The following is a 14914-nucleotide window of genomic DNA, read 5'->3' as shown; positions in this document are numbered from 1 at the left end:
GTAATGAAATGTTCATATCTGCGCTGTCCAGCAGGGTAGCCACTGGACACGGGAGGCTATTAAGCATTTGAAATGTTGCTAGAGTGACTCAGGGACTGAATTTTCAATATGAATTTAAGTTGAATTTTAAATTGCCACATGTGGCTAGTGGCTACTCTTTTGGATAGCACAGATCCAGCTTAGCAGAAAATTCTGTGCTAAAGATGTAACATGTGATAATGGCAACAAAAAGAGTGTATGAGATCATGAAAAAGGTAAAGAATACAGAAAGCAGAGGTCTAAATAGAGACTGAGAGCCCCAGGCAACACCAAGATTTAAGGACTACCCAGAGAAAAAGACGCCTGAAAACGGAGGCCCAGAAAGGAGGGGGAGAGAACAGAAGAAAATGATGTCACAGAAGCTGCAGAAAAAGTTTTTTTAAAGAAAAAGTTAAGTGGCTAAGAGTGTCAAATGTCACAGAGAAGTCAAGAAAGATAATGACATAAAAGGGCCCATTAACTCCAGCAATACAGAGGCCATTAGTGACATTAGCAAGAATCCTTTCAGTGGAGTGATGGGGGCAGAAGCCAGGTTGCCACAGGCTGAGGAGTGGAAAGCTGTAGGAATTTGCCAGTCTTCCTGCACAGGGGCAAAGTAATCTTCTCTGTCTCAACCTAATTTTGGTAAGGTGCTGCCAAAGTTGAGCAGGTCAAGGAATTATGAGGAAAGATGCTAGGACATGAGCTTACTATGAATGTCTTTTGGCATATATGGGTGGGGGTGTGTGTGTGTGTGTGTGTGTGTGTGTGTGTGTGTGTATATATCCTGAGCATAACATTTTCACTGAGTCAGAGCTCCAAAACTGTATAGTGACCTTGCATTTTTTCATGTTTTACTTATTTTTCAAAAGAATTAACTTTCTCTTTATCTTATAAAGCAAAATTTATAAAAGAAATTAAAAATTGTTAGCTTGTGTATCATCAAGAGTAAGGAAATAGTCTAACTTCCTTGTGTGTTTTCTTTCCTTACATATTTCTATTAAATCAAAAAAATCACAGTTGATTCTGTGAGGGCACGAAGATACAGAAATTACCCAGCACCTCTTCACTACAATGTAGTAAACAAATAAGGCCTCTGGATAAAATCTAATTTCTTAATTTCTTTTTTGACTAGAGGAGTCCCCCAAGTGGCAGAAATTGTGTAATGGGGCCTTTTAAAGCCTTAAATAAGATGCGGTTGAAAGCTATGTTCAAATATTTTCATGAAATAAATTAAGCCAAAATAGAAATAATTAAAAATGCAATACCTTGAAAGCAGATGCATTATCTCCAACAGCTTCTATCACCCCAGCCACATCTGAGCCAGGAGTATAGGGTAAGAGTGGCTTTCTACTGTAAGTACCAGAGCGAATGTATGTCTCCACAGGGTTGACACCACATGCATGGACCTTGATTAGAACCTGTAATGACAATGTATTTTAGTTCACAGAAAGAATTCAGGCATTCATTTAACTTTATGCTAGGACTGTGCTGATTATGGGAGCTATCAAAATGGGAGAAAAAAGCAAAACAAATAAGTGCTTGCCTTCAACAAGCTCACATTCCAGTTTTACAAGCTAACATAAATAAGTATGACAGAATGGCTTATGTACTGTATTAAAAACATTTTGGGGAAAATACTGAAAGAAATATTTAAGTGGATATGTGGTAGAGACCTCTGCATGTTCATCAAACCCGTTTTCTCCTTTTCCTGGGTACACAGAAAGAGTGGTGCTTCTTCGCCTCCCTCATGGTTATGAGTAGCCAAGTAACTGAGTTCTAGCCAATGGAATGTTAGCAAAAGTGACAGTAGACACTTGCAGACCTGACCCATTAAAACTTCCTAACTGAGTCACATCGTGCTTTTCTTCTTCCACGGAGACCCTGGAAGACAGGGGTTGGGTGGCAGAGCCACATGAAAGAAGAAGCTGAGTCCCTAAGTCACTGTTGGAGAACAGCTACCCACCCACATTTGAGAACTTCTAAATTTAGTGTATAAGAAATAATTATCCGTGGCTGGACTATTGCAATTTTTAGGTTACAGCAATTGTAGGAGCTAATTTTACTTTAATTAACACAGAATGATTACCTCTGGTATAAAAGTAAGGGAAGGCTTTATAAAGGAAGTGGTATTTAGTTAGGGTTTAAAAGATAAGTAGAGGCCGGGCGCGGTGGCTCACGCTTGTAATCCCAGCACTTTGGGAGGCCGAGGCAGGCGGATCACGAGGTCAGGAGATCGAGACCATGGTGAAACCCCGTCTCTACTAAAAATACAAAAAATTAGCTGGGCATGGTGGTGGGCGCCTGTAGTCCCAGCTACTCGGAGAGGCTGAGGCAGGAGAATGGCGTGAACCCGGGAGGCGGAGCTTGCAGTGAGCCGAGATTGCACCACTGCACTCCAGCCTGGGTGACAGAGCGAGACTCCATCTCAAAAAAAAAAAAAAAAAAAAAAAAAGATAAGTAGAAATTCTTTAGGAATGAGAAAAAGGATAGGTCGGGTAAAAAAAAAATAGCATGTGCAAAGACAGAGGAACGAAAGGAAGTCTTAAGGAAACTGGACAAAATCTGATGTTGTTACAGCACTGTATGTCTACATGGAGAGGAAGTGATGAGAAATAAATTTGTAAAGATAGGTTATAGCCAAACTGTAAAAACTCTCATAGGCTTGCTAAGAAAATTAGACTTGGGAGCCATGGAGGGTGCAGTAATAAAAATACATAATTTAAAATCAAAAGTGTATTGTTAAAGTCATTGGAGATGATTAAACTATACACTTAAATTCTCATGAATCACACATGAAAAAGCATGAATGCAAAAGAAAATTGTTTTCCCAGCATGCAAAAAATAAAAATCATGAATGTTTGTAATAAAATAAGTTATTCAAAACTCCTTATGTGTCCATTCAGAAAAATCCAATTATTGCACTACATAGATCATTCCCTACATCAAAAATTTGCTTATAACCAGAGGTTATTCTTTTCATACATCTACTTCACAAATTATCAGGTTTATGTTAACTTTATCAATGTCCATATGTATACGTAGTGTAAATTGCACCCTAATTCAATATCTTTAAAAATAATTGTGAGTCTGCTTCTTTTGAATACTATGTGCAAGAGACTCACACTCAGTATAATTATAGCCTCAATAAAGTAATTTTATTTCTACCTGATGGCCTTTTGGAATCGGTACTGCAATATCTGATTGCAATTTCAGGACTTCTGGTCCACCAAATTCAAAAACTCTAACAGCTCTCATCAACTTCTGTCCGGTCGCCATGGTGATCTAGATACTAAGGAAGAAAAAAATTAATGTATTGTCACATTGTATCTAGGATATCACCATGTTTTTCCCCCCTGGAGGGAGCAGATCAAACAATTTTTTCAAATAACAATTTAAATCATGAGCTTACCACTGATCTCATTTCATGTTTAAGGACCTTTCATCTTACAAATCCCTCAGCTATAAAGCAGAATACTTCATGCTACCTCCTGTAGGGATTCAGTGCCTTCAACAAAGGAATCAAACATGCAAACAAAAACATCTGGATAGACATAGCATGATACCATATTTAGGTTTTCTTGCTTGAGTTGCAATACCTTAGAAATTTTATGAGTTGAGTTTTATTAACATTAGGTAAACTGACCTCCTTTTGTTAGATTATGAAACATTCAAAACATTTACCTGACACCCAGTGTATTGGTTCATTTTCATACTGCTATGAAGAAATACTGGTGACTGGATAATTTATAAAGGAAACAGGTTTAATAAACTCGCAGTTCCACATGGCTAGGGAGGTCTCACAATCATGGTGGAAGGCAAAGGAGAAGCAATGGCATGTCTTACATGGTGGCAAACAAGAGAGCTTGTGCAGGGGAATTCCCTTTTATAAAACCATCAGACCTTGTGAGACTTATTCACTATTACTAGAACAGCATGGGAACTCCCTTCCCCCATGACTCAATTACCTCCCACCAGGTCCCTCCCATGACACATGGGAATTACAGGAGCTATAATTCAAGATGAGATTTGGGTGGGGACATAGCCAAATCATATCATCCCACCCCAGGACCCTCACAAATCTCACATCCTCACATTTCAAAACCAATCATGCCTTCCCAACAGTCTCCCAAAATCTTAACTCATTTCAGCATAAACTCAAAAGTTCACAGTCCAAAGTCTCATTGGAGACAAGGCAACTCTCTTCTGCCTATCGGCCCGTAAAATCAAAAGCAAGTTAGTTACTTCCTAGATACAATGGAGGTACAGGAAATGGGTAAACACAGCCATTCCAAATGGGAGAAATTGGCCAAAACAAAGGGGCTACAGGTCCCATGCAAGTCCAAAATCCAGTGGAGCAGTCAAATCTTAAAGTTCCAAAATGAACTCTTTTGACTCCATTTCTCACATCCAGGTCACTCTGATAAAAGAGGTGGGTTCCCATGATCTTGGGCAGCTCTGCCCCTGTGGCTTTGCAGGGTAAGCCTCCCTGCTGGCTGCTTTCATGGGCTGGCATTGAGTGTCTGCAGCCTTTCCAGGCACACAGTGTAAGCTATCAGTGGATCTACCATTCTGGGGTCTGGAGGACAGTGGCCCTCTTCTCACAGCTCCACCAGGCAGTGCCCCAGTAGGGACTCTGTGTGGGGGCTCCCAGCCCACATTTCCCTTCCGCACTGCCCTAGCAGAGGTAGGTTCTCCATGAGGGCTCTGTCCCTGCAGCATACCTCTGCCTGGACGTTCAGGAATTTCCATACAACCTCTGAAATCTAGGTGGAAGTTCCCAAACCTCAATTCTTGACTCTTGTGCACTGGCAGGCCCAACAAAACATGAATGCCTCAGAGGCTTGGGGCTTGCACCTCTGAAGAAATGGCCTGATCTGTATGTTGGCACCTTTAAGCCATGGCTGGGATGCAGAGCACCAAGTCCCTAGGCTGCACACAGGATGGAGGCCCTGGGCCCAGCCCAGGAAACCATTTTTTAACTCCTAGGCCTCTGGGCCTGTGATGAGAGAGACTGCCGCAAAGGTCTCTGACATGCCCTGGAGACATTTGCCGCATTCCATTATCTTGATGATTAACATTTGGCTCCTCCTTACTTAGGCAAGTTTCTGCAGCTGGCTTGAATTTCTCAGAAAATGGGTTTTTCTTTTCTATTGCATCTTCAGGCTGCAAATTTTCTGAAATTTTATGCTCTGCTTTCTTTTTAAACATAAGTTCCAATTCCAAACCATATCTTTGTGAATACATAAAACTGAATGATTTTAATAATGCACAAGTCACCTCTTGAATGCTTTACTGCTTAGAAATTTCTTCTGCCAGATACCCTAAATCATCTTAGGTGCAGTGCTCCACTGATGTCTAGGGCAGGGGCAAAATGCCACCAGTCTCTTTGCTAAAACACAACAAAAGTCACCTTTGCTCCAGTTCCCAACAGGTTCCTCATTTCCATCTGAGACCACCTCAGCCTGGACTTTATTGTCCATATCACTACCAGCATTTTGGTCAAAGCCAATCAGCAAATCTCTAGGAAGTTCCAAACTTTTCCAATTCGTCCTGTCTTCTGAGCCCTCCAAACTGTTCCAACTGTTACCCAGTTCCAAAGTCGCTTCCACATTTTCAGGTATCTTTACAGCAGTACCCCACTCTAATGGTACCTATTTACCATATTAGTTCATTTTCATACCACTATGAAGAAACACCTGAGACTGGGTACAATTTATAAAGGAAAGAGGTTTAATGGATCACAGTTTCATGTGGCTGGGGAGACCTCACAATCATGGCAGAAGGCAAAGGAGAAGCAAAGGCACAACTTACATGGTGGCAGACAAGAGAGCGTGTGCAGAGGAACTCCCCTTTATAAAACCATCAGATCGCCAAGACCATCCTGGCTAACACAGTGAAACCCCATCTCTACTAAAAATACAAAAAAAAAAAAAAAAAATTAGCTGGGCGTGGTGGCGGGAGCCTGTAGTCCCAGCTACTCGGGAGGCTGAGGCAGGAGAATGGCATCAACCTGGGAGGCGGAGCTTGCAGTGAGCCGAGATCACGCCACTACACTCCAGCCACTACACGCTAGCCTGGGCAACAGAGCGAGACTGTCTCAAAAAAACAAAAAAACAAATCAAAACAAAACAAAACAAAAAAACCCATCAGATCTCATGAAACTTACTATCATGGGAACAGCATGCAAAAGCAAAGACCTGCCCCATGATTGAATTCTCCCCCAGGTCCCTCCCATGACACATGGGAATTATGGGAGCTACAATTGAAGATGAGATTTGGGTGGGGACAGAGCCAAATGATATTACCCAGTTTTAACAAATCTTAACATTTAAAAAACCTAAACTATTATAGATATAATTGAAGCCAAACCTGCTTCTGGCCCACCCTTTCAAGAGGTGACTATAACCATAAATTCAGTACTCATCATTCTCAAGCATTTAATACCACTTCTACGTGAGTATGTAATATTAAATAATGTGTTATTGTTTTGCATGTTTTCAAAACATGCATGTTTATTTATACAGTTTATGGAATATAAAAATCTCAAAAACTTAGTGCTGAAAGGAAAAAGCAAATTCGGATTTGAAAAAGAATTCTACAATTTGCTGTTTCCTTTCAGCATTAAGTTTTTGAGATTTATCAATGTCAAAACACTTGGCTTTATGTAATTCATTCATTTTAACGAAAGGGGAAAAACATCAAAAACTAAAAACAGTGCGCCATCTTTTATAAATTACAAGGGCACAGCTAACCTTTCTGTCCTATCACTGTTAATATCAAATGAAATGAAAACTCAGAGTTCAAATAACCTATAAAAAGGCAAAGAACATTTGTACAGAAAGTTATACAATCTTAGAAAAATTTTTGTACCTGTAAAGATGTAATGAAAGGTTTTGACTATATCCCCATAATTTTATCTGTGGGTTATGATAATTTCTTGAAATCAACCAAATAGTGTTAGATTCTGCCATTACCTAAAACATCTGCCTCAATCACAAGAAGTTTAAACATTAAGAAGAGCTGCAGAAACCAGGACCTGAAATGAAAGAATTCAGACTTTTACTGTATCAGAACTCCACACAGGACTATTCAGAACAGAGCCCATACTGGCTATAAAATGTCATTCCACATTTCCACATACAGCAGTTGGGGCAAGGGGTGAAATCAGAAGTATTTTGGTAGTGTTATTGATGGAAAGTTCTTGATATAATTAACCAAAAGTTTGTGCCATTTTAAAACCCTTAAAAGGATTTAACACAATGTCTAGCACAAAGGAGAAAGTGACATTTCCAAAGGTTGTTTAGCAATGACATATCCTGAAGGGTGGTCCTCGGGGGAAAAAGGAGGCAGAAGCAGGCAAACGGCATAAAGACTGCACTTTAGAACAGCTTGGCAGTCTCTGGTGGGGAGATGTCTGTCAGAGGGCAGGGCTGGGGAAAAACAGCCCAGTCCTACTCAGCAATCTCACCACTCTACTTCCATTCAGGTCTTCACTCTAGCTGAGAATTCCTTAGACAAGAAAGTGAAAGTATCAAGAAAATAAAAAAGAAAAAGGTAGCCCAGATGAGAATTTTCCATGGTGGATATAAGAACATAGAGGTTGTTTTTGTTTTGTTTTCAACATGATGTTATGGAAAGAGCAGGTTTTGGAATATGCAGCTCGAGGTGTGAGTCCCAGCTCTATCATGTAGGAGCCACATGGCCTTGGGCAAGGCAGTCAACCTCTTGATGCTGTTTCCTCATTTGAAATCTGGGATCTCACTCAGAGTTACATGCTAGAGACATGGTAAGCACCAAGCACAGAACTTACCAAACATATGATCTTGTATACAGTAGGCATCATTATTGTTTTCCCTTCTGTTCTTCTTTTCAATTTCTGAATCATAAGGATTGCCTGAGCCCAGGAGATAGAGGCCAGCCTGGGCAACATGGCGAAATGCCATCTCTACAAAAAAAAAAAAAAAAAAAAAAATTAGCCAGGTGCGGTGGCAAGCACCAGTGGTCCCAGCTACTCAGGAGGCTGAGGTGGGAGGATCGCTTGAGCCCAGGAGATCAAGGCTGCAGTGAGCCATGATCGTGCCACTGCACCACTCCAGCCTGGGTGACAGAGCGAGACCCTGTCTCAAAAAAACAAACAAACAAAAAAAACAAACAAAAAAAGCAGACTAGAGAAGTCATTAAAATGTTATGAAAAAAATATACTCTATAGTTCTATAATCATCTTTAATTTAATATAACGATATTTACAGGACTCTGGTTATCAAAACAAGCTCTTATTCTCAAAAGAATTCGGTCTAGAAGATGATTTAAACAAAACATTAATACCAAACATCGGTTGTTACGCAATGTGTGTTTTTCTGAACCTTAACTGTACATGAAGCAGTGTGTTAAACTCAGAGAACACAAAGAGCAAGAAGAAAATGCCCCACCCTGCCCCTAGCTTCTGTAAGCTGGGTGCTCTCTCTCTCACACCTAGACACACAGCCTATGAGATGCTTGCTCCTTTTTCATTTTCGATACCTACCTACTTCCTACATATTTCTTTCACTCACATCTCACGATTACCATAAAAAAACTGTTGTAATAATAAAATTACTCTGAAATAGGATCTGTATCTTTCCCCCCACACATTTTGCCACTGGCTAAGTTGGGAGAAAGGAATAAAGGAAGATGATTCATCCTACTGGATTTGGAAGACTCATCTGCTTTGCCTAGTACTATCTGACCACATTATCCTATCGGGCTTGAAAGTGATGGGGCATGGCCTGACCACACTATCTCCTACTTTGCTTCTGCTGATCTTATTTCCCACTGAGCCTTTAGCATTCTGATTGATCAGGCTCCCACCTGCACTCATTGCCTTTGAACTCACCTATCCACAGGATCATCATATGCTTCATAATGATGAAGCCTGTCAAAGGAGATTATACAAAGAATAAAATAACGTGGCACACTGATAGCAAATAGGATAATACTTAAAATCCTGTAATACTGGATTTCTTCTAAAAAACGTAAGTCTTTCACCTCCATTGACATAACTGTTTTCACAACAGGTAGAGAAGTTATTTAAACTATTATTTTATGCAGAAGTGAAAATAAAATCTCCATCCATTTTATGGATGAGAAAACATCGCAAGAGGTTAAGAGACTTGGTCAGGGTCACACAGAAGCAAAGCTAGAACCCAAGTCCTATAATTAAATGGTGTTAGCTGATTCTTTTCTTTACCATCCTTTTCATCTCACCCTTTGAGATGCTGGCATATAAGACCCTTTACTTCACAGAAATAAACTTTACAATAGTGATAGTGAGACAGATTGAGCTAGAAAATGTGAAATCAAACTAACCTGCAGGAAGAATCACATATTTTATGACTAAGGCATCTGCTTAGAGTTTGAAATTTCTCAAATGCCCACTAAGTCAGGGAATGCAGCAGAAATACAAAGGACATGATTCTATTTTTTAAAATGATTAAAAAAATTACTCCCTAGCATCGGATCCTTGTGGACAGGACAGGCCTTTCCATTGCTTGTGTTTTTTAATTAAACTATACTTCAAACAGGCCTTCCTGTTTATCAAATGTAAACTTAAAAAAATTAGAGTCCCTTGGTCTGATTTTTGGTTTTATTTTACCTCTGAAAGGTTGCCAATATGCCTCACAAATCTAGGAAATAGGAAATCTAAAATCTTCCAACAGTGATCTTTTTCCTGGCTATGCTCGTATCCATTTGATTTCAATGAAAATTAAAGGAATTGGGAAAATGTTAGGAGTATATTTTAACATGGGACGAACAGATCAATTCACAAAGCCAGAGCAAAGGAACATTATGAGACAAGAGCAAAAGTAAAATTAAATAAGAATTCTGGCAAGAATTTTAAAAACTGAAAACTTAGAAAAAAATCAATCATTACAAAATGTTCTGCTGCTAATAAACAATGACTCATGTAAGCATATGGTTTATTATTAACCCAGAAATGTAAAAGAGGCAAGAATTACAAGTGGTCAAAGTCTCTTCCTGGCTGTGTGATCTTATCAGGTCACTTCTGTTCACTTGAGATAGGACGGGGTATGAAGAGGGGAGGAGTTTAATAATTCCGGACTCCTCCAGGTTCCACGATCCCGTGGAACAGGGCAGTCTGTTCCCTAATGTTGGGGGAGTAGAGCTTGGAGAGATTTGCTGCTGAACTCGCTGCGCTAACCAGACACGTAATCACAGCGGCTTCAGTGGGACTCGCACAGTAATTTCCATTAGCTACGGACAAGCATTCCAAACTTTAGCCTTTAGGTTTAATCATTGACACACCTTCCCTGGTCACTGAGTCTCCTCTAGAAACTCAGTATAAACATCCAAAGATGTGTTAACAGGGTGTTTCGTAATTTTCTTTTGAAGATTATTCTAGGTGGTGGGCGTCACAGGGTCAATAAAACTATACATTTCTCTCAAAGTAAGACTGCAATCCTGATGGCAAAGCTGGAGGAAGCTCCGGGAAACCTGTAATTGTGGGAATCCAGGAGAAAAAATCCCCCACAGCTGGGCTGTGGGAAGGGGCCCTACCTAGGAGAAGAAATCAAATCCCCCACAGCTGGGCTGTGGGAAGGGGCCCTACCTAGGAGAATAAATCAAATCCCCTACAGCTGGGCTGTGGGAAGGGGCCCTACCTAGGAGAAATCCCCTACAGCTGACAGCTGGGCTGTGGGAAGCGGCCTGGATAGACCGCTGAGCGCTGCTGCAGGAATCCCCAAACCCAGGCAGGCACTGGCTGCAGGGAAAAACCAAGCAGGTTACTGGCTGGGGGTGCAGCGTGGGGCGGGGGGCGGAGGCTGGGCAGGGGTAGTGCCAACGGACGCCTCATGGTGTGGTAGCCTAAACTCAGAGCCTAAACGCAGGACCAGGGCTAGGAGCCCAGGACCAGAAGGCAAAACTCCCTACGTGATTTATGGGTGGGAACTTGCAGCCCCTGGAGTGGAATGGCTTCGGTCCGGGGCTCTACGCACTAGTTCTCTGGGAGGAAAGAGGGCAGGAAAGGGGTGCAGCCAAAATCAAACTCGGTTCCACTTGGACGAGCAGTGGGGAGATTCGCTGTCTGAACACGTAAGGAGAGTTTTTAAAACCACTTACCAGAATCTAGAGTGGGAATTAAAATCTGCGTGGGCTTCTTCAGCTTCCACAGAACTAGGACTGCTACACCGTCAACTTCTGCAGGCTCCGCCCAGGCTGTGCGCCTCTCCCCACCCCTAGGCGAAGGCGCTAGAATTTTCCAAACTAAGAACGAAGAGGAAGTTTGGACCTTTTCGGCCACCGCTCGCTTCAACATGGCTGCCCCCAGGGAGAGACGAGGCTACCGTGAAGGAGCCGAGCGCAGACCCTGAGTCCCTCACCCATGGATCGCAGCGCGGAGTTCAGAAAATGGAAGGCGCAATGTTTGAGCAAAGCGGACCTCAGCCGGAAGGGCAGTGTGGACGAGGATGTGGTAGAGCTTGTGCAGTTTCTGAACATGCGAGATCAGTTTTTCACCACCAGCTCCTGCGCTGGCCGCATCCTACTCCTCGACGGGGTGAGGCCCCTTTGCGCCTGTCCAGCGCCTGCCTTCTAGTGCGAAACTTTAGGAGCCTTGTGCCCATCCAGTGACGACCCGATTCAGCATGTCTGTGTTTGCTCCTCTGCGGGGTGGTCTCTGTTTCTTTATATGTGAAATTTAGGGGATTAGATCAGTGCTTCTAAAAGTTTAACGTGGCTATTAATCAGCTGAGGATCTTTTAAAATACAGATCCCGATTCTTTAAGTGTAGGGTAGGGCCTGATACTGTGCATTTCTAACAAGTGCCCAAATGATGTTGAAACTGCTGACCTGGGAACTATCTTGTGCGGCAAAGGTTAGAAAATTTTATTTTATTATATGAATACTAAGGGAATTTGAAGACTTTGTAGCCTGCCAAGGTATTGAATGCGGGAATCCGCTCATCAACAGCTCTGACAAATCATTGTTACTGCATGCTTGAACATCACCAGCGTTAAGGAGTTTCACCGCCTCCTAGTGAGCCCCTCCGTTACTACAACTCTGGTGGTTTTACGCAGAGATAAGTACGATCGTATGTAATTTAGGATGGTTAGACTTTTTTTTTTTTTTTTTACTTTATAATGGGCTTACAGGGGTAGTAAATGCATTTTGACCTACATTTTCCACTTATGACGGATTTATTGGGATGTAACCCCATCATAAATCAAGAAGCAGCTGTACAAGCCATACCTCCTTATTTGCAGGTTCAGTTACCCCAGTCAACAGCAGTCTGAAAATATTAAATGAAAATTGCAGAAATAAACAATTAGTAAGTTTTAAATTGCATGCTGTTCTGAGTAGCGTGATAAAATCTTGAGCCAACCAGCTCCTTCCAGAATGGAAGGTGAATCATCCCTTTGTCCAGAATATTCACCATATACTTTTGCTGCCCTTTAGCTACTTGGTAGCCCTCTGGGTTATCAGATCGACTGTGGTGGTATCACAGTGCTTGTGTTCAAGTAACTCTTATTTTACTTAATAATGGCCCCAAAGTACGGGAGTAATGATGCTGGCGATTTGGATCTGCCAACAGTAAGTCATAAAGTGCTTCTTTGAAGTGAAAAGGTGAAAGTTCTTAAGGAAAGACTTAAGGAAAGAAAAAACAGCATATGCTGAGGTTGCTAAGATCTACGGAAAGAAGGCATCTTGTGTCAGTGTGAAGAAGGAAAAAGAAATTCATTCATCTGAGGTTTCAGGCATCCACTAGGGGGTCTTGGGACATATCCCCTGAGGATAAGGCTGCTTGGGAGTGATACTGCTTAGATTAAAAACCACTGGTTATGTGACCTTAGGAAAGTTATCTCAACTCTGCCCCTTCCTGTTCTATGAACTGAGGATAATAAAAAGTATCTGCTTTATAGGGATTTTGTGTGGAGAAAATAGGATAATTTATTTGAAATATTTGGCATTGTGCCTGGCCCATGCACTGTAAAAGTTGGCTGTGTACTGATTTTATTCGTAGTATTGGGTGAAGAGCATGGAAGACAGCACATTGTTAGGCTCATTCTTTAGGTCCATTATTGACTGATCATTTATTTGCTGATGTCTCAAGTTAGCAGGGCCTGTTCATTTTTAAATCACTTCCATTACCTCCAGAGCAATGGCATTCTTGCCCGCACGCTCTCTCTTGCCCCATTTCCATAACTCTATCTCGCCTTGATTTTTGCAATGCTTCTCTAACAAGCCACTTAACTACTCTTCTCCAAACCATGTTTGACAAATTGCAACTCTGCTTATCTCACCTATACTATATTTTATTACACATTTTTCTGCATCAGAATATCCAAATGCTTACTCTAGTATACCTTTGAACCTTTTTTTTCATGGCTTTTCTTCATCTTTAGCTAGTTACTGAAACTGAACTGTTCTTTTCATCTTGTATTTACTTGCTTTTGCTCACGTTTTTTGGTGGTTTTTTCCAGAAATGTTTTCCTATCTCTGCACATCTGAGACATGATTCCCAAAACTCCCCTCTCCCACCTGAACACACAAACACATACTACCTACTTGGAAGTGATGACTGCTTCTGTACTGGTTAGACTTTTATTTCTTACCTTACACCTCGTATTATGGTTTATTTTAAAATCTGCCTTATTTCAGTAAGGATTTAGGGCAACTTACGAACAGGCAACACAAGAAAAAATTAAAAGTGGGAAAATCTGGATAAAGAAAATATAGATAAGATGAAGCCAGTGATGGAATTAGTTTCCAGTCCTACCATTAGATCCTGTAAAGTTGCTGGAAGTGGGCCATACATTTGGCTCTAAGATTCAGAGTAGCCAGCACAACGTCAGATACGTAAGTCACCATCACCGAAGTCATACAGTGAAGTCAAAATATTTATTTAGGACATGCATAGCAATGCCCGGTTCCAAGGCCAGACAGCAGAGTCTCTTGTGGATCTATCGTATAAATTATAGTTACTTTGAGTATAGTGATTTCTGTTCATGTGGTTTCCTGCATCCTTTTTCCAGTGTCCTTGAGGGGTAGGTTCTGTGTATACCGAAAGTACCTAATAGAAGTTTGCAAATAAACATTTGTTCAATTTAAATTAATATTTAAATGTTTGCCTTCATGAAACTTTGACCTTTCAGTCTTAGCTCCATCCTTCAGGACTACATCTAAAGTCTAATTCAGAGGTCACAAATTTATGCCTCTAGAGACCAAGGAAGTATTATAAATGTGTAAACGGCATAGGTGGCAATAAAGGGTAGTAGATCTTGTGTGGAATTGGGACAGTGCTGTCCTACAAAAGAAATTAAAATTCTTTTTTTTTTTTCATTTTTTAAATACTGTGCTAGCCAAATAGCTAGAGTACAACTCAGGTGCTGCTAGTATTATCCCTTATACTAATCCCTTTTCGTCTTGCAAAATCATGACCGTATTTCAGAAGATGTTTATCTAGTAGTTTCACCTTTCACATAATTTTCTACCTCAAGTTATTTGGGCTCATTCTTATTCTGGGTTAACATTACCCAAAAACATACCGAATTGTTTTTATTAATACTTAAAATCCTGACTTGGGATTATTAGTTTAAGAAAGCCTACAATATACTATGCATTATGCTTATTATTTTTGTAAAATATTGTATGACTAACTTAAATTATGTTATTTTTTATTTTAGGGTTTAAATGGTTTTGAGGTTCAGAAACAAAACTGTTGCTGGCTACTGGTTACACACAAACTTTGTGTAAAAGATGATGTGGTAAGTTTTAAAAAATAAATCTGGAAATAAACTTTTAAATTCAGTTACTTTAAATACATATGACAAGAATAGAAAATTCAAGGTAATTTATATGCAGGATTATAATGGCTGAAGATTATAAAACCTAGAGA

At 40.7% G+C, this 14914-nt stretch overlaps 2 protein-coding genes across 9 annotated transcripts in view; one reads left to right on the top strand and one right to left on the bottom strand.

Moving 5' to 3' along the window:
* Nucleotides 1-11290, bottom strand: part of CRYZ (crystallin zeta) — a 28299-nt gene extending 17009 nt beyond the window's left edge. For both annotated transcript variants that reach the window (XM_032155567.2, XM_032155568.3), the window contains exons 1-3: nt 11140-11290; nt 3187-3310; nt 1287-1439 (exon numbers count right to left, since the gene is read on the bottom strand). In XM_032155567.2, coding sequence (XP_032011458.1) covers nt 1287-1439; nt 3187-3297 — 264 coding nt within the window. In that variant the 5' untranslated portion in view covers nt 3298-3310; nt 11140-11290. The remainder of the gene's footprint in view (nt 1-1286; nt 1440-3186; nt 3311-11139) is intronic.
* Nucleotides 11291-11302: 12 nt separating this feature from the next.
* The window catches only part of TYW3 (tRNA-yW synthesizing protein 3 homolog), a 34066-nt gene continuing 30454 nt past the window's right edge, over nt 11303-14914 (top strand). For 5 of the 7 annotated variants that reach the window (XR_009213714.1, XR_009213716.1, XR_009213717.1 and 2 more), the window contains exons 1-2: nt 11304-11575; nt 14703-14783. Coding sequence is in view for 3 of the 7 variants with exons in the window: in XM_032155569.2 (XP_032011460.1) it covers nt 11402-11575; nt 14703-14783 (255 nt within the window). In the remaining 4 variants the exon portion in view is untranslated. Of the gene's footprint in view, nt 11576-11710; nt 11894-14702; nt 14784-14914 lie in introns of those variants that run through there. The other 2 variants (XM_032155570.2, XM_032155571.3) reach the window with 2 other exon arrangements.

Source organism: Hylobates moloch, unplaced genomic scaffold (assembly GCF_009828535.3).
Source record: "Hylobates moloch isolate HMO894 unplaced genomic scaffold, HMol_V3 SCAFFOLD_5, whole genome shotgun sequence".
Classification (NCBI taxonomy): domain Eukaryota; kingdom Metazoa; phylum Chordata; class Mammalia; order Primates; family Hylobatidae; genus Hylobates; species Hylobates moloch.
This window is presented reverse-complemented; position numbering and strand designations above follow the sequence as displayed.